Source organism: Passer domesticus, chromosome 2 (assembly GCF_036417665.1).
Source record: "Passer domesticus isolate bPasDom1 chromosome 2, bPasDom1.hap1, whole genome shotgun sequence".
Lineage (NCBI taxonomy): Eukaryota > Metazoa > Chordata > Aves > Passeriformes > Passeridae > Passer > Passer domesticus.
This window is the reverse complement of record NC_087475.1, coordinates 24,566,094-24,592,995: the sequence shown is the minus strand read 5'-3', so window position 1 is coordinate 24,592,995 and position 26,902 is coordinate 24,566,094. Positions and strand designations below refer to the sequence as shown.

Below are 26,902 nucleotides of genomic sequence, written 5' to 3'. Positions count from 1 at the left end.
TATATCAGTGCAGCTTCATCCAGTATAAAAAGCTACATTAATGTGCACTCCATGCTGGCTAACAGAAGTCAGACCAGAAATTTAAGCACTGGCCCTTTCAGTAATGCACTTTGCTGTTATGCATAATGATTTTTTTATCCAGGTGGTTTTTTTCTTCTACTAACAATGCATATTATTTAAATTTGTTATGTTGAATTAGAAATAACAATTTATGAGTATTTATGAAGCTGAGATAAATTTCATATGAAATAAGTGTTATAAATACTATATTACTGAAGTCATAACTGAAGTCATTGTGTCTGAATCACAGATCAATGCATTTTTTACAGGTGCTCTCTTCAGAAATCAAAAGTTATTATGTATTTTCTACTGATCTTACAGTTTCCAAAAGAAATGTGGGTAAGAACAGCCACAGGAAAGGCTGGCTTAGGTTAAATCCATCTCAAATTGAAACATTAAGGTCAGCATCAACATACTTGGATTTGAAAATCCTTTGTTCAGCACAGAGAAAATTACTTACCATTTGAACAGCCTCTCCATTACATTTATTAAGCTGTGAATGAAGCATGGTGCTTGCAACCACTCAGCCTGACTTCCACAGCTGAAACCCTTCCATCAGGTCAGAATGGATCTGTTCACTGTAGCAATGGACTTCATCCTTTTTCTCTTTTCTTGGTTCCCCTTCCCACCCCAAAGGAGATAATCATGAGGGAGCAGTATAACTATTTACCTTGTAAAGAATGTAAAGAATTCAATTAAAGCTATGTCTTCTGAGAATAAATTACATTGCGGTAAAGGAGCTGATGTGCTTCTCCTATTCTTGGCTGCACAGAGCTTCTTTTTGATCTAATTAGAAAGTTAGGCCTCTTAAATGGCATGATACACAAAGCTTCCTCAATTTCTGCTTAACACCCAATTCTGTCTTTGCTGAAGAGCAATCCTGAGCACATTCAAGCAGCCACTCTCTTATAAAACCCTACTCCTGTATGCTGCTCTTCAAGAGCCTTTCGATGTGACTAGACTGGTAAGTAGGAACTGCAATCAATTTCCAGCTTGATACCAAGGAAAAGTTACTTATCAGATGTTATTTATCAACTCTACAAGCTTCCTAACAGACTCTATTATCTATCTATCAGCAATTCAGTGAAGTTTCACTGGCATTTTCTAAAAATTTATTATATTTAAATCAAAGAATGAACCAGTTTGGGATCTTGCTATTGTAGTGATAGAAGAGAGTCTGAATAATACCTAATTAAATATAACAGAGAGCTCTGCACTGTCATTTGTGATTTATGCCATGCAGCAATCTGTGACATATGGAGATTTTATGTTCTAGGTAAAATTCATTAACTGTTTGCCAGCTTATTCAAAAATGCAGTCAAACTCCTTGCCTGTACATTAGCCTTCAGTGTAATGAAACGCAGGTTTCAAATACATATGTATGGGGTTCTTCTCATTTTTTAGAAACACAAAAATTCATTTTCTTCTGTCTGTTTTTGATGTACAGAGAATTCACAAGTATGAATGGTCTGAAAGTCTGTTTGCCCCAGAGCAGCAGTCCTCACCTGTGGATCACATCTAGAAACTACAGGAATGCAAGCAAAATGAACATATATGATCTGGTCAAGCTCATACTGTTTATTTTGGTAAAGCTATTTCCCATCTTCTCTCTACTGCCATTATTCCTCTGCACTCCCTTGGACGATGAGACAAAGGTGCTAGTCTGGATTCCCATAAACCACAGCATGTTTCAAGTAATTTCTCCTGTAAACATCAGAACCTTTTGTGAAACAAACTAAGACAGCATTGTCTGCTCTGGAGCACAGGAGTTTCCAACTGGAAAGACTGCAGAGTGTGGGATATGAGTAAAACACATTAACCCATTCATCTCATATAATATGCCAGGTGGATTTTTGGAGATGAAAGTCTGTGCTCAAGATAAATTCAGGACTTTATTGTAACCTCTTTAAATAGTGAGTGTTCAGACAACAGGTTGAAACACTGCTTTTTTGGACTTTAAGTAAGTTTTTTTCAGCAATCAGCCACAAAACTTAGGATATAAATATTCCCTGACCAAAAAAAACCAAAACAAAACAAAAAAAAACCCCAAAAAAAACAAACCAAAGCTTGTCAGTTAAATGTCTCACACCAGCTCATGTTCACTAGTGAAAGTTCATGCAGAAAAAATGAAACACATGTAGACAGCACAGCATATAGTCCTAGTTCTCCACTGATTTTGCTGAGCTCTTGTGCTCTAAGATATAATTATCTATTTTTGTGGCTTCTAAATTTCACAGTGTCTAAAATGAAGACTGCACTGCAACATAGGAGAAAGGTGTTTTACAACATAAACCCTGGTGTTTATATATGCTGTAGTAAGTAGTAGGAGGGTATATGTAGGCAGGGAACAGTATTTGAGGATAAATGCTTTTTGAAATAGATGAAAGATTGCACAGGAGACAGGACACACAATATGGGGGTGTTTCATCTGTCCTGACTCCTCTCGGGAGGAGTCTCTAGGTATCATCCATAGCCTTTGCCATAGAGAGAGCTAGTAGGGACACTTCAAAAATGATCCAGCAAGCTAAATAACAATGCTATAGAATATCAGCACTCCAATGCCTTTCATTGTTTATGAAGTGTAGATACAGTCTCTGAAGCTTGCCCCACCAACACCTTATCTTTTGCTTGCAGGAAGGTAAGTGGTACAAAGTGTGTATGGCATTGCTTTTCACCCAAGCGCTGTGGTTTGACTCCAGCCACCAAACCCCACACAGCAGCTCAGTCACTGCCCCACCAGCAGGACTGGGGAGAGGACAGGAAGGGTCAAATAGAACTCATGGGTTGAAATACAGTTTAACAGGGAGAGCTAAAGCTGAAAAAAGAAATTAATTCACTGCTTCCCATGGTTTGGCAGGTGTTCAGCCGTCTCCAGGAGAGCAGGACCCCATCATGTGCAATGGTTGCTTGAGAAGACAAACACACCACTCCCTTCCTCCTTCTTCCTCCCTACTTTCTATTATAAGCATGAGGTCCTGTGACCTGGAATATCCCTTTGGTCAGGTGTGGTCACCTGTCCTGGCTGTCTCCTCTCAACCTCCCATGCACCAACAACCTCCTGCCCACCGTGGCTGTACAAAAAACAGAAAAGCCCTTGTCTCTGTGAGCCCTCCTCAGCAAAAACAAAAACATCTCTATATTATCAGCCTTGAGTCCAGCACAAATCCAAAACAAAGCCCTCTACTAGACACTGCGAAGAAAATTAACTCTACCCCACCTGAAACCAGCACAACAAGAAGAAGAAACTTACTTGCAGCATGCTTAAATTTCCTTGCAAGACTTGACGTTACTCGGTACCTTGTGTGACAAGATAATGGCTTGTAAGCTAAACCTGACATCCATATGGTAGAAAAGACACATTATAATTTCTAAGCATAATTAAATAGTTGTACAACACTACTAGGCAATGTAGTACTCACTTTTTTAAATAAATCATGTCATAATTAACCTGGTTTTGAAACATTTTCCTGCAAGTGGGTAACGGATTTGGAAATTATCATGGGGACAAAACCCACAAGATGCATATACACAAGTAACATAATCACAAAGACTTTGTTTCCTTAGAAAGATCAAAGCAAAATATGCTTATATGTTTCCCAAAGCTTAATGGTAAAGAAGCTTTTATTTATTTTTTTAAGAAATAGTCCAAGTCCCTATGTCAGGATCTGAAGAGAGAGTTTAAAGCAAACAGAAAACAACAGTCATCTGATTAACACTGTCTGCACTAACACATTTTTATTTTTAATATATATCTATATACAGACAACTTAGAAGAGAAAATAAATTGGCTGTTTGCACTAAACCTTACAACTTTTGGCTCTATGAATTTATGTCACTTTTTACTTGGCATTTTCAGAAGCAAGCAATGTATATTTGTTACAATAATATATTAATTAATGCTTGTCACCTGCAAAGCCTGTGAGGAGATAGCATCAGAATATTTGGTCATATTTGAAGAATCTAAATTGCTGTAAATCCCACCAAGAGCAAGTAAAACTCTAGAAGCTCTAAATCAGAAGGCAGAATGAGAACAAAGAAGAATTGGGTTTGCCAAATGACAATAAAGAAAGATAAGAAAAAACAGATGAGAAGTCCTCCAGAAAACATAATTTCTTCTAGTCCTTGCTCAGACCTAGCTGTCTTTATTTGACAGCAATACAAGACTTATGAAGTGACAATTAAGTTTTGACAATAACAGTTATTTCCTTACAGTACATTAAATGGAGATGTAATAACACATGCATCACTAGCCCACACTTTCAGGTATAGGATAGAGAGAAGGGAAGCACTTGCACCAAGGAAGAGATGCACTGGAAAATTCTTCCTGCCATCGCAGTATGATATAAAAGTTTTGTTACACAGGTACTTAACAAATACACAGTGAAAAACACTAAGACTGTTGTTAATACTTGTAAATCTGAAATTTGGGAAAGTGAATTAACACACTAGTGCACAGTGAGAGGAAGCCAAAATTATAGTCACTATACCTCAAGTGTACTGAAAAAGTTGAACAGCAGGAGCAACAACCAACTACTTGAATAAAGAAGCAAAAAATCAGATTGTTTCAAAACCTGGGGCCACTCTTTTATCACAGACATTCTCAGATATCACTATTTAGTCAGCAAATATGCCAGGGCTCAAGAGTCACACAGCACATAAGAATTACAGAAACCATAGAAGAAAAACACATAAATCAAAATTTGCAAAAACCTGCATATATAAAAACATTATGTGAATCAAGACAAAGAGGATATTGAGTATCATACATCATAGGGAGTTAAAAGTCAAAAAGGAAGCAGTGGTTCACAGACCTAGCCATAAGGACTGGCAAGCACACAGGAAAGGAAATCCTATGCCAAGTGAACTGTGGTTCTACACACAATCTAATAATTTAAAGACATTACTGTAAAGTAAAAGCAGATGGAAAAGTAGTTTACCACACAGTGGAGCTAACAAAAATTCTGCAGCAGAGCTAATATGCAGGCCTTTGGTCACTGTTCTGTGTACATCAAGGGACTGCCATCTCAGTTTTCAAATAGCAAGAGGATTGGAAGCTGGCCCTCCTCCATTCTGCAGAAAGGCAACTTATCTGGAATATTGCATTCAATTCTAGACAGTCAAATTGGAGCAGTTCAAAAGAAACTACCACAAATGGTTTTGAGGCCCGAGGGACTGATTTATGAGGAAAGATGAAAAGAATTAAATATGCATAGCTTAGCTAAGCAGTGACTAAGGAGAGAAAAGTTAGCAGAAATTTAAAGAGTGAAAGGGAAAAAGAAAGGTTATATACCATAAAAATGAAGAGAATATGGGACAATAAAATGAATTTTATATAGTGCAAATTTAGGCAGTGTACAAAGACAAAAACAGCATATACAGATGAGATTAACAGGTAAAATCACAAAATTGCTTGTTTGGTGTACTGAGTGGACAGCCACACAAAAGCATCAACATGTGCACAACAGCTCTGTGTTTCTGACACAGGCCAGCTTCTTCACTAGTTCTGAAATTTCCAAATGACCCTGTAAAGCTCTGTAAAAAGAACCCCTCAGTAAAGTGAAGAGCCAATCCCTGAACATTTCTAGCACGTAAAGCCACGCCACTGGCATCTGGAAACCTTCTCTCCCTTGCACTGGCGAGGTAATTATTGGGTATGTCCTAGGTGAGTCTGGCTAAGGCTAGAAGAGCACGGGTGATTGCTAGTGAGAGCTGGATATTCACGGGTAAGTGTAAATGAAAGCAGGCTTAGTGGCTTTCCTGACACCAGTGTTTACAACAGTCTCTAAGGTCACCTTCCACATCTACCATCCAGCATTACACTTGTGGCCATATACTACTATAGGACAGCTGCAGTAGGACAGAAACTGAAGTGAAGATCAGCATTATAACATTTGATTGTTAACACATGCAGCAATATCCTTTCTGGGTCAAATTAAAGTATGATTGATAATTCAAAAAAGAGGAAGAGAAAGAAGAGGAAGAAGAGAAAGAAGAAGAAAGTGAACAGCTTGATCTCAGTTGACCAACTGAAAAAAAGCAGTACCAAAGGATGGACTCCTAATCTACACAAATCTTCAGGCACCTTTACTGAAGAAATAACTGGATGAATACAAACAGGTTTTACAGATGTTGAAGAAACTGAAATAGAAATCAAACAGAAATTATTATTGCAACTCAGACATTACTGCTCACAAGAAAGAAAAGTCACTCCAAGACAAAATAAATCTAAATATTCATTGCTGATTAAGAGGAATTAAGTCATTTAGTTTGCCCTAAAAGCTTTACTTTTCACAGCTATGTCTATATGATTTACACATGCCATTTCTACAACTAACATTAGTACTGCAGCTAACAGAATCAAATAATTGTGTTGAAAGGAAAGCAACTGAAAAACAAGCTGTTCAATTCATGTGCAATCTGAATATAAAATGTCTCTCCTTTTACATAAAATGATTGTTGAGTAAGGAATATATTGTTCTAATGTTTCTTTAGAGCTTCCTGAAATATTCTAGCTACCTACAGACAAAAATACTATTCTTCCCACAAAGACAGAAAGAAGAGGAAATTTCTACATTGCTGCTTCCCTTGTTTCTCAGTTTAGATGCCAACATTTACAAAACTTTTCAAAAAAGAAAGCTTTGATTCCTTTTATGGGAAAGGATCACATTTGGAAGCTATCAATGAAGTCTCAAAATATGACCTTAATACATTGCTCTATTTTCTGTAGATGCCTTTACAAGGTCCCATATATCTTTTATGTGTTGCACTTCATAACAGCATTTGCACCTAATGGGACCACAGCAGGAGTCCACCAACCTGAGGTGGTATGGCCCAGATCTACTGCCTGTCTGTGTGCTCTGAATACTGCTTCCATCTCCTCTGAAATGTCATACTGCACAAGAGACATTCACAGTAGGATTTACAAAAAAAGATACCATGTTTTATCTCTTTCTTTTTTTTCCTGAGAATAAGATTTTTTGTTTTAAAATCCACTATGAAATGAAAGAGAGTAAAGTACACTTCCAACAGGAATGTCCATATTCTAGCTGGACAAAAAGCTAGTAATAAATGACCAAGTGCTCTTCCACTGTGTGTAGTGCCCTCCTGTCCACACTCCTTGCCAGGTCCCATCCTTACATCAAAAAGAGGTTTAAAGTGGACTAAGTCAGGGCTCTCTGAATCGCCTCATAAATGGGGGGAAGTTGTCAGGGACTGTTTCTTTCAATGTACAAGAATGGCACTGGCAAGAAAACCATTACTGGCCATGCTACTTTTGTTTGTGTTTCCACAAGTGATACCACACTGACCCATCTGTTGGCTGAAGGGATGTGCAGAAGTCAAAACTTGCAGATTTCTCTTAGCAGGTCTTATATTCCTTTTGTTTTCACTGAAGGAATTTGCTCAAAAGCAAACAAAAGGAAAGTACCTCTTGTAATAAACAAACAGCATTCTTTCTTTAATTGCTGGTGTTCTTTCATAATATATATAAAAAACTTGCATTAGGACAACTCTCTATTTGCTCCAAATCAAACAAAGCTTTTTCTGAATTATTTTCATTTGTTCAAGAACAAACTAGAATTAGTTCCATCTCAGATTTCACTTGCTTTAAAATAATCACGTTTATACTGCTGCAATTTTGATTCAGGTGTTAATCAATTATCTAAAAATATTTTCTGTTTAGTTTTATAACTTAGAAACTGTGCAAAATTCAGCATATGATGCAGTTTAATTGGTATGAAACAAGAAAAATAAATAAATGTGATTATTTGGAGCAAGAAGCTATATCAGGATTAAAAATGGCTGTATTGCTACAATTTCATATATGGAAATAAAGGTATTGGGAGGGTTGCCTTGGTGTGGGGTGTTTTTCTGCTCTGCACCTGCAGCAATCTTAAAAAATGTAATATTGGAATCTGAAGCTTCACACATGCTGTGCCAATATGGTGAGAAAATATGGTACTTTGACCTTTATAATCTTCTTTCATCTGATTTTTAGGGTGGATAGATTTTTTGCTCTTTGCAGAATAATTATAAGAAAAAAGCTCTTCAAATATCAAAATTATAAGGAATTTCTTATAAGCCCTCGGTAAAGTTTTCCACAGAAAATGCTGATTCTTCTCTTTACTGACAGGTGTTTTAGAGTAGCAAACAAAATAATGACAAAAAATAATTGTTGGGTGACTGTGATTTCCAATAAACTACTATAAATAGAACCTATTCTTAGTTAAATGCAAAGTTGGAAATACTATAGTCTTCACTTGTCCAAGTTAATACTGCCCCATTTGCTATTATTTCAAAGTGTATTTTTCCAAATTTAACATACATTTAATGTAAAAATGCATCTTAATAAAATTATTAATTGCTATTCTATGTGGTTAGGAAAGTTGTTAGTGTGAGGTAAGTTTTATTTACTGGAAACACTTAGCAAATTATTAGACTGCTATCACAAATGTGCCAATTGGCTTACTGACAGCTCAAAATACATTTTTCTAAATATAACTTCCTATGTCTACATACTGATATAAACATTTAATTTTTTATCTTTTTTCTTGCACCAATGTCATGAATCTCAAATTTGTTAATATTTTTACTAGGTAAAAAATTAGTTCAAATTAAAAAATTCCTGTTGCATTTCTGTCATGAACTCAGGAACTGGAGAATGAAAGTAGAGAAACACATCTAACTGGAACAGACATACTGGCATTCATAGCTGGTAAATAATATCCTATTTTCCCATTGTTATGCACTTACCCTGTAATGACAGGGAGAGACATGGAACTAAAAAGTGTAATAGAAGTAAAAATATTCTAGCTGTGGCTCTATTTTTATTAAGGTTAGTAAGATAAAATCCATTTGTTTTTAACTGAATAATTAAAAATCTGGTTTTTTAGATATCTTTCATGACACCTGAATTATCATATAATTTTTTTAAAAAAGTTTGCACTGCATATCACTCATACATCAGACAAAATGGAATACAAAATATCACGTATTGCATTACCATTCTCTTACACATTTTGACAGTATAAGCATCTCAAACAAATACCTTTCATCAAAATCTCTTTACTCTCCCAGACTTGCTTTATGTGCCTTCACAGGACCTTAAAACTCCCAAGCAGTGGTTCATTTCACAGAGCCACTCCTCCTGCTCTTTCAGGATTCCCAGGGCCACTGACTCCTGACTCTGCCTCCCAGTTTCATTTCCAGCAGGCAGGATCACTCAGCCATGCTAAGCATCTCATTTCAGTAACAATCTTAACCTCTTGCCACAGGTCACAGTGTTATAAACATGTACAAGGAAAAGGAATTTTTCCCTGCAGCCATGGTGTACTTAGCTCTCTTATTGCAGAAATAAACCATGACACAAGAGTTAGCAGAGACTATCATGACCTATCAACCTAGATAAATGGGATAGGTGTTGAATAAGGACTGTCACAGACATCCTGCTTCTGTTTACAGCTCTCATTTCCACCACCTGCATATTTTTACTATTTTGTTCCTTAGGCTCCTGACTGGAGGCAGAAGACATGTCCAAGAAGATATGAGAATTCTCTGGGAGACCAGAATATACAATAAATATATTATTACCACCTCTTGCCTAACCCTGGAATAGAAGAAATCCTGTTCATTGGAAGGAGAAAACACCTCAAAAAATGTGCTAGCTCTCTTATGTCACCAACCATCCAGCGTGACAGAACACCCATGTGTCACTGTTACTTGGGTCACCACACATCCTGCACATGCTGCCACAGAGGTGAATGGTTCCAGGGTCACAGACTAAGGGTCTCCAATTTTTCTTTTCAGACTCCTCTTCTCTTGTTTGTTCTAAACAGTAATTCACTCTACCGAGGCACAGATCAAGGTTTCACAGGCTGTCTCACAGTAAGAAAGCTGATATGAAGGTATCACGTGTTTCACCCCCAGTATTACTTCATCCATGGGAGAATCAGGTTCAAGTCTCCATGTGAAAACTGAAACTAATGTATCATATCACCTCTTTCCCCCACCCTTTCCAAGCTCCACAGGGTTCAGGTAGACACTTCTGGACAATCCTTGCCATGTTATCAGATCCTGAAGGTAATAAGAGATAGATATTGAATAAAATTATTATGTTTATTTTCTATCTTGTTTCAAATTTCGGATTAAATTTATCAATAAACATCTATGAGTATTTCCATTCCAGATCACTGTAGGTGTTGGTTTGCTATGTGCACAATTCAGTGGGTTTTAATTCATACAAAGCATTTAAAGGAATTGGAAACAGATAAACCAGAAAGAAGTAGAAGCTGATGTTCAGATTTTATGATCCTAATATTTGGATAAATTCAGCTGGCTTGGACTTCCACCGGGCATGATTATAACTCCTTCTAACAAGGTTTTTATTTTGTTTGCACTTATGCACCTCTAGAGCATTTGCAGTGGAAATCAGACTCTGGAGTAACAAACTTAATCCTCCTTGCAAAAGTACTATTTTTCTTAGTTACCTCTGCAGGTCCCTCAGAGGAAGTCCAGAGCAAAGGTAGAAAACCACTGCCATAATGTGTAAATGATGATATACATAGCATAACTAGATATAAAAGGGACAGAAGACAGCAGCAAGGTGCTGCTTAATTTGCAAAATTACATTCATTTGTACAATCTGTCACACAAATCATCAAGATAAAATGGTACCCTGCAGCTGGCAGATAATATGTGATACTCTGCTACAAACCACTGTTCTCTTTTCTAAATACTCACACTCACCGATTGCCAAGGATAAACTACCAGCACAGACAGGGACAGCTCTGAGCAGCAGCAATACTTGGCTGCAAAAAGGAGATGGGCACGAGTAGTGACAACAAGAGCTGCTCCAGCAGGCAGACACACATTTGGCTTAGTGTTAAATGCTGCAGGTGCCAGCTAAAGACAACATGATGGCTGCAGCAGGCGCAGTTCCAGGGTAATACTGGGATGAAAGACCTCACTGGGCATGGTCCCAGAAAATCTGGTTTGACCATGCAGCCACCCCTGCTCAGAGCAGGAGGGAGAATCCAGAGAATGGCAACAGAGCTGGAGAAGGGTCAGGAGCACTAGTCTTACGAGGATCAGCTGAGGGAACTGGGGTTGTCTAACTTGGAGAAAAGGATGCTCAGGGCACACCTTATCACTCTCTGCAATTGTCTTAAAGGAGGCTGTAATGAGTCTCTGCTCCCAGGTAACAAGAGATAGCACAAGAAGAAATGACCTCAAGCTGTGCCAGAGGAGGTTTAGCTTGGATAGTAGAAAAATTACTTCCCGGAAAGTGTGGCCAACACTGGAACAGTCTGCCCAGGGAATTGGTTAAACTGGAATCCCTGGAAGTGTTCAAAAAATATGTAGATATTTTTTGGGGCTGTGGTTTAGTGGTGGATATGGCAGTATTAGTATAATGGCTAGACTCCGTGATCTTAGAGGTCTTTTCCATCATTAATGATTTTATAAGTCTGTGGTGGACTGAAGAGCTTTCAAAGCTGAATCTTTCCAAACAGAAAATGCTTGTGACTAGATGGTGACTTACATGGTGATGTATATCTGATTTTCACAGCCTTCTAATGGAAGCAATGCCATGAAAAAAAGAAATAATATTATTAAAATTGTACTAACATCATCAGAGAATAGCTATAGCCCTTCTCAGCTCAGATTCCACACCCAACTTCTGCAAAGATTAAAAAAACCAAGATGCAAACATATGCAAAAGCCAGGTACATAGCACTGTAGTTCATAAAGCACTAGTTTTTAAGTGCCATTAATTTGTGCCTTTTAGATATTTCCTCTCTACACTAAGCAGTCCAAGAGACAGTGCTCTGCCACCGTGCTTCCTCTGGAACAGTGTCTTTTCTTTCTGACCCAGAAATCATCGGTGAAATGAGTTAAAAGCAAAGTGGGGTGTGAAGAGTCACGTTCCAAGCGCTGTGAGATTCAGCTGTTCTCAGCACATCTCAGAACACTGCTGGTGCTGCAACTGCGCACGCAGCCCTGGCCCATCTTTGGTCCCAGCTGTCTGCCAAACACAAATATCTGCAACATATTGGCACGTTAAGTCAGATAATAATGCTCAGGGGAGCATCGCAGAGGAAGTGCTTCTCCTTCACTAATTACAGGTGGAAATGGAAGCACTTCTACCAATTCTGAGAAGCACGGGCAGTGAAGAAAATTCCTGTTAGGCTCCAACCAGCATCCGTTGTTTTCTAAAGGACACTATTTGGAAAGAAAACTGTGTGGTAAAACACCCCAACTGACTGAAAAATCACTAATCAAAATTCCAAATCTGAAAAACAGGAAACAAATATTATTGACAAAATTGATGCTGTACATTCACTTTTCCCTCTACTGTGTTTTAGTCCTTCATCTTTGCAATCAATGCAATGAACATCCCAATTAGTCATCATTTGCTTCCTTTTAACAGAAGAACCTCAGGGTCATCCTCATATCTTTCCTATAGTTTCACTGAAGAGTTACTTATTTAACATGCTATTGACTTTCACATGCCTATCTAGATTTGCTACAATTTCACTGTAAGATTAATTTAAAAGTGAATAAAAACCAAACAATACTTTTGTGATATGTTCATGATAGTTACATTGCAAATTTCTCATTTGCATTTATCAAATCTCAATACAAGCTCAAAGATTTATTCCTAGAATGCACCTCTAAAACTGTGCAGTAAAACTAATCTCTGCTTCTCTGCATGAACAGAGAATTGTAACTCCCACTAGTATTAAAAGCAGTTCATACACCAGTCCCACTGAATGCAGACAAGATAAATAATTTTTACTTGAATTACTAAAATACTTCCAGGGCACCTTAATTTCATATTAAGACAGCAAAGAATCACATTACTTGTATATTAACTAAAACACAATGTTTTAAAAATAGTTTCAAAGTGTCCTTGATACACTTAACTCATCAAAGACCATGATCTAGAGAGAAAAACCTTTTACAGCAGTCTGCTATTTGACATGTAAAAACTGTGCCATAATCACTAAAGTCTGAAGTTTTCTAAGTCTTTCAGTAAAAAATATCTATGCCTATTGAACTACTGCTGGCTGTCCAAAACAAGTATTTAAAGAATAATTCATTTCTCTGGTGTAAACCCAGCAATTTCCACTCAGACCCTGGATGCTTTCAAAGGCAAATCCTATAAGACAGAAAAATGTGCAGCTAGGAAGACAAGCAACCTTGGGGAAAAAAAAAAAAAAAAAGAAAAAAAAAAGAAAAAAAAGAACTGGTAGGAATTTCCTCTGCAATGAATCAAATACTAGCATAGAACCCACTTTCAGGATGTCCTTAAGGAGGCAAGCTTGCATGATTCAAGGTTAAAAGTTCATTGTTATTTTTTTGAGTCTGTTACACCAAATAGCTAAATATTCTGACAAAGAGGCGATACAAGCATTTGGTCTACAGTAGATGATGAGCTGGGCTCGCAATTTTAAAGCTATTTTCATTTGTATATCCTTGGAAAGTGTGAGAGCCATGTTCCAAGGCTGTCCTTAAAGGCGTCCTTAACAAAATGCTGTCAATGACGTTTCCTCTTTTCGGACATTACATTCTTTGGTGATTAATTTGAACAAAAGTTTTAAAAGCTTATCATTATGAAGTTCAGAATGAGAGCATTATTACACACACAATGAAGTTATCTCTGAATAGGGGAGAGAAAGAAACACTGGGCTCTGCATATTCACATGCAAAGTAACAACTCCCTTCCCCACTACTATGTTGACATCATGCAGCATCTGCATTCGACTTTTTGCATAGGTAATGAAAAGACAAACCTCAGAAAATAAAGACAGTTTTAAAAGTAAAATAACCATTTTGTTACTTACAGCATTTGATAAAATGGTAATGAGACATTCTTTCATCTCAGGCTGTAGTCTCGCTACAGGTTTCAGCATTCTCTTCTGCTACAACTGTCATGCCCAGAAAATGCATTATTTAAAGCCCTTCCTCAGGTATCCAGTACACCTCAGAATACATTATTTAGCGTAGTTTCTGTTCCAGGATCTTGCAGAGGCTTCCAAGTCACCTTCACCCGGCTGCTGGAGTTACGATTAGCCTCTGTGCGTCTTGAACCATGACTACTGCACGTGCTATTGTAGCACAATTGATTGACACTGCTCCTAATCCCACATCCCCAGGAATAGAAAGATTTAATTGGTGTGCACTTGCAGCCACATTCTTCCAGCACTGAGGTGTGCTGCTGCACTGCGGCTTTCACAGTCCTGCCAGTTAATGGCTTTTCAATAGCTTTCAAATGGCAGCAAACTAAGCTTGATGAGTGGGCTCGAATGAAATAGCAGAACAGGGGATCTTAAATTTTATTTGTGCATGTTGTTCGTGTGCCAAATGCGACCAGATTTTTAGCTAGTACGAAACCAGGATTATTTTTAGTTGCCACCAGTTGCTGTGTGAATAGGAAATTGATATAGGTTTCCAAGAATAACCATCTTTTAGCATCACAGATAATTTTTCAGTACATTATAAGGTAAAAATTGGGATAGAGCTTACAGCCATCTTCAGACTCTCATGGTTTATGCATGTATTAATTTACATTGAGCTAAAACATGCTTGTGTGTACATTTCTTTATATGTTCCTGTTCTATCCTTTCTTTGTATTGCAATGCATCTTTTTCACAGAGGGAGTATTTATGTCAGGAGACAAAAACTGCAGGCTCTGCATGGTTTATATCATGATTATGCGCATGTTATCTAATGACATTTAAATCACTGATTGCAAGACAAAAAGCCTAAGAAAATGTATCACTAGGAACAAGTCCATACAATTATTTATCACACTGTAGAATAACAAGTCAATGTACACTGATGCATTACCCAGTTTCAGATTAAGGGCACACAAAAGGCAGACCTGCATTGTATTTTAAACACACAGGCTGCAGCATCCTCTGAGAACAATTTCTGCATTACTTTGCCAGGAGCAGTTACCCATGATTTGGCTACTACTTCTGTAAGAAACCTACAGCTGAATTGCAATAAAATACTTTTATACTATCAAAAAATAATTTAAGAAAACTGCACTCAGTGAAGACCTCCATTTGCTTACCGTGCATCACGCTTGCCACAGCCAACACTTCACTGAGTGAGGGCTCTTGTGAAGGAAAACTGATAGCCCAACCATATTTAAATCTTTTATTCATCTGAAAGGGTTCTCACCTACTACTTTGTATACATAACATTTTAACAGCTACAAAGTGTTAAAAGGACTACAAAGGAAAAAGGGTCTAACTAATTAGTGAGGATCGCTGATTCAGATTCTATTAACTAATCTGCAAGGTTCCCACAAGAGCAGAAAGATATATATTCACAGGCTTCCAGTGATCCATTAGCAAAACCCTTAGGTGAAATCTCTCAGCTCCTAATAGCCACATATTTCACATCTGGTTTAAAGTCAAATATGCACAGCAATATTCTTTTGCAGAACTAATTATTTAGGTGTTTTGGTTTTCTTCCGGAAAACATAGTTTTCCAGAAGAAAGTGAAAAAAAAATCAAGAAATAACCAGGAGAACATAGGGATAAATTATATAAAACACAATACAGTAATTACATTACTGTGGGAATTTTTTTTACTGTAAAGCTCAGAAGTCCAATGCAATTAAATCTATCCAGACTGTCTTTCACACCTATACAACACTAGGCCAGTTTGGGCCATATGGCTTATAAAATAAACATACAGAGTGTTTTAAGAGGCAATGTTAGTCATAGTTCATGAGCAAGTGTCAAGCAAATAACAAAAAGGCCTTTGAGCAATACTTTTTGGTGGAGACATTCCTGACAGGTTCATCTCTGGTGGCACTGTCAGGCAAACAGGCTGCTGTGTCTAATAACATCACGCTTCACCATCCCACACTGGTTAAAGCCAGGAGCACCTTGGTGAACAATGGTAAGTGAGAGAAATGTACAAATTATACTTTTCAGCAGACAGACATTAAAGGAAGAAAAAGTACCTGATTTGACTTGAACAGAATGTGAAGAAAAAGTATTTGGATCTGTCTCACTTTAAATTGCCGTATATGTGATTATGTATTTAATTGCCATAGTAAAAATTTAGGATGGTGGAACTTGGTAGAATTTATGTGACAGACTAGACTCCATCCTCCACCCTGCAAGGAATGAGAGAGAGTTCAACAACTCTGAATGTAAGATCCTGCACCTGGATCCTCACCCGGTTGAGGCAGCCCCTAGTATCAGTACAGTCTGAGGGATGAAGGGACTGGGAGCAGCCCTGCTGAGGAGGACTGGGAGTTATTAATGAAAAACTGGACATGAGCCAGCAACATGTGCTTGCAGCCCAGAAAGCCAACTGTGTCCTGGGTTGCTTCAAAAGAACTATGGCAGGTCAAGGGAGGTGATCCTGCCCCTCTCCTCTGCCCTTATGAGACCCCCAACCCTGGAAACATTCAAGGTCAGGATTGACAGGGCTCTGAGCAGCCTGATGGAGTTGAAGATGACACTGCTCATTGCAGAAGAGAGTTGGACTAGATGAATTTAAAGGTCCCTTTCAATCCAGCAAGTTCTATGATTCTACATCTTTTACAGAAGAGCATTTAGGTACAGGACAGACTCTTGAATGCAGCAAGATGTTGACTCAATATTTGCATCAGACAAACTGGAAGCAGTGCCGTTCTCTGTATGCTCTGATTTCTTCTTAGTGTGTGTTGGTCCATGTTATCAGGGAAGAATATGGGACTCTTTGGCAAAGGAAGGTTGCTACCATAGCTTGGCTCTGTGACCTTCAGCTGGACTGCTGGACTAATCAATTCCATGAGCAGCATGTACCCACCTGAAGCAGGGCACTGTGCACTGCCCCATTCTCCAGGAGTCTATATGCCAAAAGTATGTGGCCATTTGCTCAAGTATGAAAAACAGCCCCCAGAAAAATGCAAAAAAGACACAAACTCTTCAAGAGGCAGCACCTGGCAGATGGCAACCTCAACATGTTTTATTTTAGAATACGATGTTCCTTTTTTTTTTTCATTTTGTAACATATCTTGTTTTATTATGTGGGTAATTATCATTAATGGGTTTTGAAAAAGAAGTGAAAGCATAAATGGAAAGAAAACATGGAAAGTAATGTATATTGCTATCAGCAGGAAGTTCTGACATATTGAAGGTAAGCATCAAAGAGAATTAAGAACAATAGATAACTGCAAGTGCAGAGACAAGATGAACCTTCAAGAGAAGGGTCAGCTAAACTTCAGGTAAAAGGAAGCCATAACCTAAGAAGCCAAAATCTGTTTCACCTGCTGGAACGACATTATTTTCAGTGCAGTCTTTTGCTATGTTGAGAGGAGAGGAAGAACAGAAAAGAAACCACAATGGTGGTGAGTTGTCCATTACATGAACAAAGATTTCAAGTGTAAGAAAAAGAAAGTAAGACTTCGTTTTTTGGAATGACTCCAAAGGAAGGAATACTTCATTGTCAATGATTTTACAGAAGAAATCATACAATTTGTTTATTCACAAGAAAGGGATATTAGCCGTGTTAGGCATTCTCTCCTGACTGAACTCCAGCAAAAATTCAAAAGAGAAAAAAGATATAAACAATCTGACATATAAACTATGGAATTATACGTAGGCTCTGAGGGCATTATAAACCTTCTTTCTCTAAAGTGAAGGTAACATTGGCAGGTTTTCAATCACAGCTCCACTGGTTCTCTAAAGACTACACCAGTGTTTAAGTCTACATAAAGGCACAAATGCTCTTGATCTGGGGACAAAGACTGAGCTGGTACTAAATCTGGTGATAACACTAATGTATTTGATTTTGTCCAGCTCAGCAAAAGTATAGATAAAATAGAGTCAAGGTCAGAAAACAAAATATATTTAGCTCTTCTAGATAAATTCCACCTCTCTCTATAGAGAAAAAAAAGACAATTTCATTCTGTGTAAAATGAATTAGCATTCCATGAAATCATAGAGTTAAAGAGAATCTTTAACCATCGCTAGGATAGTTCTATTTCTTAGGATAAACACCCATCTAGGGATCACCATCTCAGAGCAGACACTGCTTTCATATCTCAGTTTCCAATGCTCAGACCTTTACTTAGAAATGCACCTATGAAGCACTTCCTAAACAACTGAGCAAACAAGAACACTTTAAAATAAGGTTCTGCTGTCAAGAACTGACACACTGTATTGTACTTATGTCAGGTAAATATCTTGTTACTCTTCCAGTGTCTCCTGGTGTCACAAACAATTGAACATTTGATAATTTTATTCTTAGTATTTTGAAATTCACATATAACTGAAAGATTTAATAGAGGTACGCAGAACTATCCAAAAGCAATTTGAATAATGAGAAAAGCACCATGACTATTGGTTTTAAATACATGACAGATGCTCCCCATTTATGCCATTTTTGCTCAGTGCAGCAAAGCTTGTTATATTCCTTCAGATGTTACTACTTCATTGCACTACTTATGGGTTTAAGACTGCAGACAAAAAAGTGGAATGCAGAGTAACATTGACATGGCTCATATGTTTTGACAAGTGATACTGCTTAGCAACCAAACCTTGGCCATTCTATCCAGCTGCCAACAAGCCGCTCTTCAGATAACATCTGGTAGCTCTGTGCTTTATCAGGAAGCTGGGATGAGCCCTAGCAGATGTAAATACTTAGGAAGAAGGACTCCGTACTAATTCTCTCTACATGAGTCACAGCAGAACAAAACACGGCAGCTTCTCCAAATAATCTTTTCTATGAACTTGCATGTCAGATGGATGTGAGGTTTGCTACAGAGATTGCAGCAACAAATCAAATCTAATCACTCAATCAATCACTCAGCATGGTTGACCTCTAGAGGACCAGATCAGTTTTGTTTTATTTACCCTCTTCCCTTCTTCCAGCTTTTGCACCCTTTCCTTGTTTTCCCATTTAACTGGAGATGCATTAATTCTTTCAGGAAGCTGGCAATGTTTCTCCCATTCTTCTACCTAGAGATTGAGAAAAGTGAAAAAAGAAAAATCCTTTTTCTTCTTCCCCATGTACTGTTGTAACTGAATTTATATGGATGGACTAATCTGTAACTATTCTTTAATGTATTGAAAACAGGAGGTTAAAATCACAGGATATTATTACCCACTACTGACAAAGTTTGCAAAATTACCAGTAGAAGCCATTTGAAAGTATTCCTTGCTTCCTGCCACACCCAAGATGACAGTTTTTCAGGCTGTGTCTGTCTCGCAGTTCCTTAACTGGATGAGATGAAGTAGCTCTCACTTGTTGTGGGAGAGCCTAGAACAGAGGTAATAACATGGCCAAACACAAGAAGAAATCCCAATAGTCTCATATATGGCTAGGCTTATGTTTGGCACTGGTACTGACTCAATAATTAACTTCTTCATTACAATGTGTGAATATGCTTTTTTAAATTAGATTTGTAATAGATTTGATGAAAGACTGCTACAGAGAGAGGCTGCCAACATTTTATATGCAAAGCCCCTTACGAGACTGAAAAGACCCCACCAAGACATGTTAAAATGATAAGCAGAAAAATAAGACAGCAATCACAATGCCCAGACATAAGAAAAAAAAAAGAAAAAAATCCATTAATTTCAATGTAAAAAGTTATTATATGGTCAGATAGATTTTTTTTTTTCCAAAGTTTAGAACATTTGGGAAAGAAATAGGCAAGAAAACTAATTCAATTCAACATGAGAAATGTACTGCTATCCTCTTGATAATTACCAAATATGATGACCCTGTACTGTATCCCTAATTTTTTTTCTTTTCTAACTGATTTGATAATTTTAAAACCAGGAGACAAATTATTACAATACTATTAGATACATAAAAAGTCAAGAGTAGACTAGAGGAATTGTGTATCCTTTATCAGAGCATATATTATTACAACATAAATCTTGAAGTATAATTAGGGAAAACCTGAAAGGACTGCAGAAGGAGTCCTTGAGATAGAAGGTATTACTAATTTAGGAAAAAAAATAACTTGGACAGCTGCAAAAGACAAAGTGATAGAATAAGACTCTTCTGGTACTGTAGGACAGCACAAAGGACAGGCAGGCAATTTCAAAAAATTTAGAAATTACTCTAATACTCTAATTTAGTAATTACTCTCATTACTCTAATACCTGGTGTCCCAAAAGGAAAAAAAAAAAAAAAAAAAAGAATTTATATCAAAGATTTGTAAGGAGTGGTGAAGTGATAGTATTTTAAATATGTCAACCATGTCATTCAAAAAACCTACCAAAACAAAACCACATGTGCCATATGCTGTACCAAGTTCTGTAGACCAAGACCAGAATGAATTTAAGTTTAAACTGAAATTACAAGATACTAAGGGGAGTTCTGTAGATACAACAGGAAAATTGAACAACTGACAATTATTGTGCTGAAAATTATGATGTACATAACAGTTTCAATATAGACACTGTAAACAAAATACAACATTATTAAATTATGTTAGAAAAATCTGAAAGAGAAAGACTAAACTTAGGCAAGAAAAGCTACCCAAGGCTTATTTTATTTTCTGATTTTTTTCTACTGTATATTTTATCTCACTAAATACAATACCACTTCTTTTCCCCAGCCTTTCTGCACTTCATTTTTCATGTAACTCAGCACAGGTTGTTAATGCATATTTGTCTTACAAATTTTTCATATGTAGCACAGAGAAAATGGAAGAGAAGGAAGGAAAGGTATGGAAAACTACACATAACTTTTATTAAATTGGCTGTGCTGCTGTATGTGCACAGTGCAGCGATATGCAGCTGGGATGGTCTCTGCTTCTGCACTTTATTCAGTTTCTAATGCACAAATTTACTTATTTCCTGTATTTTCTTTGTCCGTATCAATATGTAAAGAATTTATCATCCTGACCACAAAGACCAGGTGAGAGTCCAACTTGATAAGAACAATAATCAAATTATAGGGTGTGATGGTAAGAACTTTTGAAATGACAAGATAACATGATATTGTTAAAGATGATATGGACAGGTCCATGAGCTCACTGAGCAAGAGAGGCATGCAGGATTTACTGCACTCTGCTTGAACATAACAGAACTACATCTCATTCTCAAACTAGCAAAGAGTGGATTAGAAGTTAACAAGAACTAGGCAGCTCCTTTGGAAAGAAAGGGGTAATGAGAAAAATATATGAAGAAGCGAGGAAACAAAGGTGTAGTAAGATGACTACTAAAGGTACTGATTTATAGACATCCAAGCAACAGTGAGAAAGAAGTAAATCTATATAATTTTAATTACATTATCTGAGGTCAAAAAAAGGGCATTCAGTGAGGCAAGTCACAAACAAAGGCAGTCAGAAAGATAGTGGAAATGAACTTCTTCCATGTGAGCAGTGGACAGGTCACAGCTGAGTTGCCAGTGATCAAGAGCAATAAAAAGGAGGATTCCCCAAACACAGACTAAGAATGATGTGAAGAGAACTGAGGATTAATCAACAAACACAAGATGCTTGATAACCAGTTCCCTCAAACAGAAATAAATGAAATATTCAGTTCAAATCTCTGTGTTTTGTACAAACATAATAATAAAGGCAAAAGCCAACAAGTCATCAAACAGCTGGTTTACACATGACCCAATAAAGAGTAAGGCACCTTTGTACAGTTACTGCACATATCCCTAGAGCATCAATAACCATCAGCACATGAGCTGAATTTTGTTAAAATTCAGGTAGCTGAAATATAGTTTTCCTATTTTATAATAATATACTCTTTGTATATTTCATTGCCTATGATCTGAAAACCTGTGGAACTTATTCTTAGAGTACATTCACTTTTTTCTCCAATGGCTGGTTGTTCATAACAAACAGAAGAATTATTTCTTTGCTCTTAAATGAACTTACTCTTTAAATCACTGTATTACAACAGTAGTTATTATTTTCATTTTGTTTTCTTGAAAATACAGTAGTAATTACCTTTAATTTCAAACAGCAAAAGGCACATGAGAAAGTAAGAAAAAGAAATGTACAAGAATAATAGGGTAAAACACTTCCATAAAAAAGAATTATCCAGTAGGGTAAATCGTGTCATCCCAACCAATTTATAAGGCTTTTTTTGTTTGATTGGGTTTTTTCTTTAATTTATAGCAGAGTTTTCCTTCAGAAAGAAAAGAAGCATTCAGCACCTTGCCATCCTGGCAGAGGGCAAAACTGCACAAGAAATCATTTCCTTCACTCCTTAGCCAAAATACCTTATGCTGAAATCTCCATGGATTGCTACTTCTGGGCTGTAAATTCTTAGAAGAGAAAGCCACACAAGTTGGTGTTGACTATAAACCATTCTTTGATTCTTAGACTTTGACCTCAAAATCAGCAGGGGTTCTGTCAGTGCCTTCAAAGGATGCAAAGTGAAACACTTAAAAGTGAATGATCTAAGATTATTGGAAAATGACATAAATGAGCTATCTTGGAAAAAATAATTAGCAATTATGCATAGCACACCAAGACTAATTTGCTTAACATCTCGCAAATGCTCCTGTTACAGCTGGTGTTAACTGAAGACCATGCATTTATCCATTTCTCAGTGTCTTTGTCATTTCAAAACCACTTTTCCTTATCATTACAAACATATTTCTGTCATATTTGAGGACAACACAGCAGTAGGTAATGCTGATTTTACTAGAGAAATCAGTGGGATTTTTTTCACCAAATCTAGTTTCAATATCTTATTGAATTGGCCAATGTCAAGAGAGGATCAGCACCTTTCACTACCAAGCCTTATGGATATTCTATGTAAATCAATCATTTGGTTGGCATAGCTTTATTGAGTTAGGTTCTGTATCTCTTAAGGAGAAAATAATTACATCTGCTAAAAAATATCAACATTTTCTAAACATAATTATAGTGCCTGAATGTAAGACACATTCAGAGTATTTGCTAAGGACAGTTTTGAATTAGAATGCATTCAAATCATCAGAAGCATATTTCAAAAATGGACTTTGAACATACAAAAACAGTTATAAAGGCCTAGCACACATGCACACCAACAATAAGATGGAAAGTTCAAATACTTTGTTATATTAACACGTTTTTTATTGTATGTTTCTGACTTTTTCTCCTCCTTTTTATTTGAATACTATGCAAACTACCAAAGACCAGTTATAGACAATTTTTTGAGGTTCAATCTAAAATGCACAACCACATTTAGAATACTTCAAAATTGGCATAGCTAAAGAATGAGTTAACAGGGTCCTTCAGAGACTAAATAATGATATAAAGGATGACAGAAAAATATGATTCAGTAGATACAGATTATTTCACAGTGAGCCTGGGGGTGACAAGGCAGGTGAGAAGATTTTCTTCACTGCATTAAGGTGCTGATGATGGACATATGAAAACAGCTCCTGATATGCCAAAGGGACACCGTATCTCAGGAGGACTGAGGAACTACAACCTGGATAAGTGACATTAATATACCTCAAAGAATTATCAATCTGACTGTGACCCCTGGAGAGACAAAAAAAATCTCATGAATGCAATCAGAGACATTAGGTTAAAAATGTAGTGCCTTTAACAATGCAGCTCAGGAAACCTGCAGCAAATGAACTGAATAGAAGGAAGGAGGGTTTTCAGATTTTTTGAGAAAAGAATTAATAGCTAATTTTTATTGCTTGTTTTTTCCTCTTTTTTGGTATAAATATTTGAAACTATAAGTTATTTTGCATGTTATATTTCTGATTACAGTTATCTGAAACTAAAAGCAAGTTCATGGTTGTTGGCCAACGTCAAAGAACTTCACATTAGTCAGCACAATTATGACTTTAATGCAGGAGATAAAAGGTCTCTGTTGAAAGCACCTAAGTTGCCAGCACAGGCAAGCACACCACTACAAGCCATGATGGCTACCTCACACTGTTCCTCAGAGGAGCTGCAGGCCCTGGCTCCCCAGTGATCCTCCACCTGTACACTGAGTGCCCTGCAGCTCCCCAAGATACTCTCTGACATGTTGCAAACAATAACAATGAGTGGGAAAAGACCAAGGAATCCAAAAATGCTTTCCCTGAAACAGATGCATGAAAGGAGCAAGGTGCACCCAGATTGTCCCAGCTGTTAAACACAGAGATCCTACTACTCTTCACCAACAAATAAGCCAACGATAAACTGTTGGAAGCTGCCACCTTCTTCACAGATCTTTTTCTTTCTCTTGATTTTCCTCACACTGCACTGTGGAAAAATAAATGCTTTTCTCCCCAGTTATGGCTTTTTAAAGTCCAGCTTTTAAACAACCAATGCTGGGGGCTCTAGCTCTTCTCTGCTTTGAGGCAGTTTGTATTGTACTCCTCTGGCTTTTTTTGATATGATCATGTCCTGGAGAGTTGATAGATTTTTTTTCTCTTTTATCAGAAGGATACCACGAAATGGTGATACAGGAGAATACTTGCAGCAGTGAGCATGACTATCAGAGAACTGAGGGCAAGAAAATGAGAGGGCACTCAAGGTGCACTACTTCCAGTCCTCCTGGTGAGTATGCCCTCAGCCAGTCACAATGGAAAAGAAAGGCAAACCTGCAGCTGCTCGCCCTGCCCTCCCACCAGCTGCTCCAAACACATCAAGGGTGGAGAAACCAGAGAGAAGGGTGAGCAGCTGCTGTCAGCTGTAGGGCTCTCACAAGTACATCCATCAGTCCAGCTCCAGCTGGCCACCCCTGTGACACAATCTGGGAGGGCTGCCCCAGCACTGCAGTGTCAGAGACAGCAGTCCTCAGGTGCTGGCTCAGCCCACACACAGGCTCTCCTAAGAGCAGCAGCACAGGGAGGGCAGACAGAGAGGCACAACAGAGATCTGCAGGCTCACGGTGCAGCTCTGTGCATTGCAGACAGGTGGTGGCTTATCAGTCCTTGACAATGATGTTTGATAGGAATCTTGCTGAAATACAGAGGAGCAGACACCTGTCCCTACAAGACACTTCCAGGGCAGGGGGAGGCTGAACCTAGGAATAAACAGGGCTGATTGCAAAAAGCCTTTGTGGATAAGGAGTGGCAGAGCTGTTTCTGACTGAAATGAGATCAGATCTGGACAGCACAGCAGTGCCACAGCTGGGGAGCTGCAGAAGCAGTTTCTATCCTGATTGAATCTTTTTTTTGTCTCCGGTGAAAGTCTGAGGGAGAGAAGACCAGAGGTTTGACAGCAGTGAGATGAAGAAAATGCTGGTTTGACATGCATTAGCCTGAGACAAAGTCTTTGACTTTCCATGATATTGCCTTACATATTAATAGCATTTTCTTGTCCAAGATTAATTTTCCAAAATGTCTCTTAAAAAATCTTCCAGAATCCCTGACCTTGATGCCTGCACTCTGATCTTTCAGTGGTTTGGTGTCACTGAGTTTTTAGTTTTATTTTCATCCTAGCCAAAGAAGAAGGCAGCTCCTCCCTGGTAAGGAACACAACCCTTCTGCTTAGCTGTTTTGGCTGCTCACTGTGTGGCTACGTACCAAGGTCATTCATGGAATATTCCTGCAGATTACAATGTTAAGTTAATAACACACTCTTCTAAAAATAAGCATCTCTACAGCACATTTCCTGTATCTCTTTAGGCCTTTTTATAAATATTCATACACATAAATTACAAGGAAACTCTTAAACAAAACCTGAGAACAAAATCTCTTGTGTAACTTGCTCAAACAGTAGGTTTGTTGTGTAGAGAGGGTTTGCTGGCAAATACACACAGGCTACTGTTTGAATAGGTAATGTCATGGTCCATCTACTGCTCTTGGATGACCCAATTGTACTTATTTCCCTGTAGGAACACCACAAAGAACATCAGTGTTCATTTTTATAGAGTATGAAGTATTCAAAAAGAAAATCAGTGTGGGAGCTAGACTATATTCCTTTCATTTTTTGTTTAGATCTACATCTGAAAGGAATAATAACCCATCAAGGAAGACAATTTAACTATGACAATACTGAAGTTTTGAAAGGCAGCACAAAGACTCTCTATGGCATTGCAGCTTCTCTGTTGATAACCTACGTAAGGAAATCTTAGTTTTTTTCAGATGATCTGTGATTTAACTGTACCTGAGAGATGAAGGACAGATGGTACATATCCAGGGTTGGCTTTGCAACACAAATAACTGACACCAACGTTTTACATGAAAATGGTATTAAAATATATGGAGATTTCAAGAGGAGTACTGAAGAACTAAATCATATTTTACAGAGATCAAGTATTATCAACAGGACATTATTTTCAAGAACCTTAAAGCAAAAAAAATTAATAGAGAGCTACATATAGAAGACATACTGGTAGTCACAGAAATTAATAAATAAATCATAAGCAATAGAAAGGTGTGCCAAAAAAAATTGTGATGCTGCTAATCCACTGAAAATCTCTTTACTGTTTTAGCCACGTGAGTGAAAAAAAAAAAAAAGTAGTTACCCTGAATTTAAGTGGAATTCTAAATTATTATTTTAATTAATATTTGTCTCCCTTACCATCATTGGTATTTTTCATTTCATGGATATGATCTGACCCACAGGAAAAGCATACTGAGCTTGAAACTTTTGGTGGTATAATCTTTGTCACCCCTTCTCTGAAACTTACGTGTCTCTTCATGTGTCTTCCACAGAATTTATGATGAATTTTTTTCCTTCTGTCCTTAAGGAACAATGCAGATGTTTAGAGAAATTTTACTGAAGTGGGGATGATACTGGGTGTTGTTCCCCTACAGTCCCTCTGCCTTGCCTGTCAACACCACTGGCACATGCAGTCGAGTATCTACAGCCTCCAAAGAGCAAGGCAGGACTGGTTTTGTTGTCATGCTGCCAGAGCTTCAGCTGAACTCCCAAACTGATAGACTTTAAAGTATAACATAGTGTTGCAACCCACCCCAT

At 37.6% G+C, this 26,902-nt stretch overlaps 1 protein-coding gene across 9 annotated transcripts in view; it reads right to left on the bottom strand.

Moving 5' to 3' along the window:
• The window catches only part of MYO16 (myosin XVI), a 365,514-nt gene that overhangs the window by 271,520 nt on the left and 67,092 nt on the right, over positions 1 to 26,902 (bottom strand). Inside the window, exon 1 of one of the 9 annotated variants that reach the window (XM_064407772.1) lies at positions 13,902 to 14,335. The exons of the other annotated variants lie outside the window; for them this stretch is intronic. Coding sequence (XP_064263842.1) covers positions 13,902 to 13,929 — 28 coding nt within the window. The 5' untranslated portion in view covers positions 13,930 to 14,335. Of the gene's footprint in view, positions 1 to 13,901; positions 14,336 to 26,902 lie in introns of those variants that run through there. 9 annotated transcript variants of the gene reach the window in all.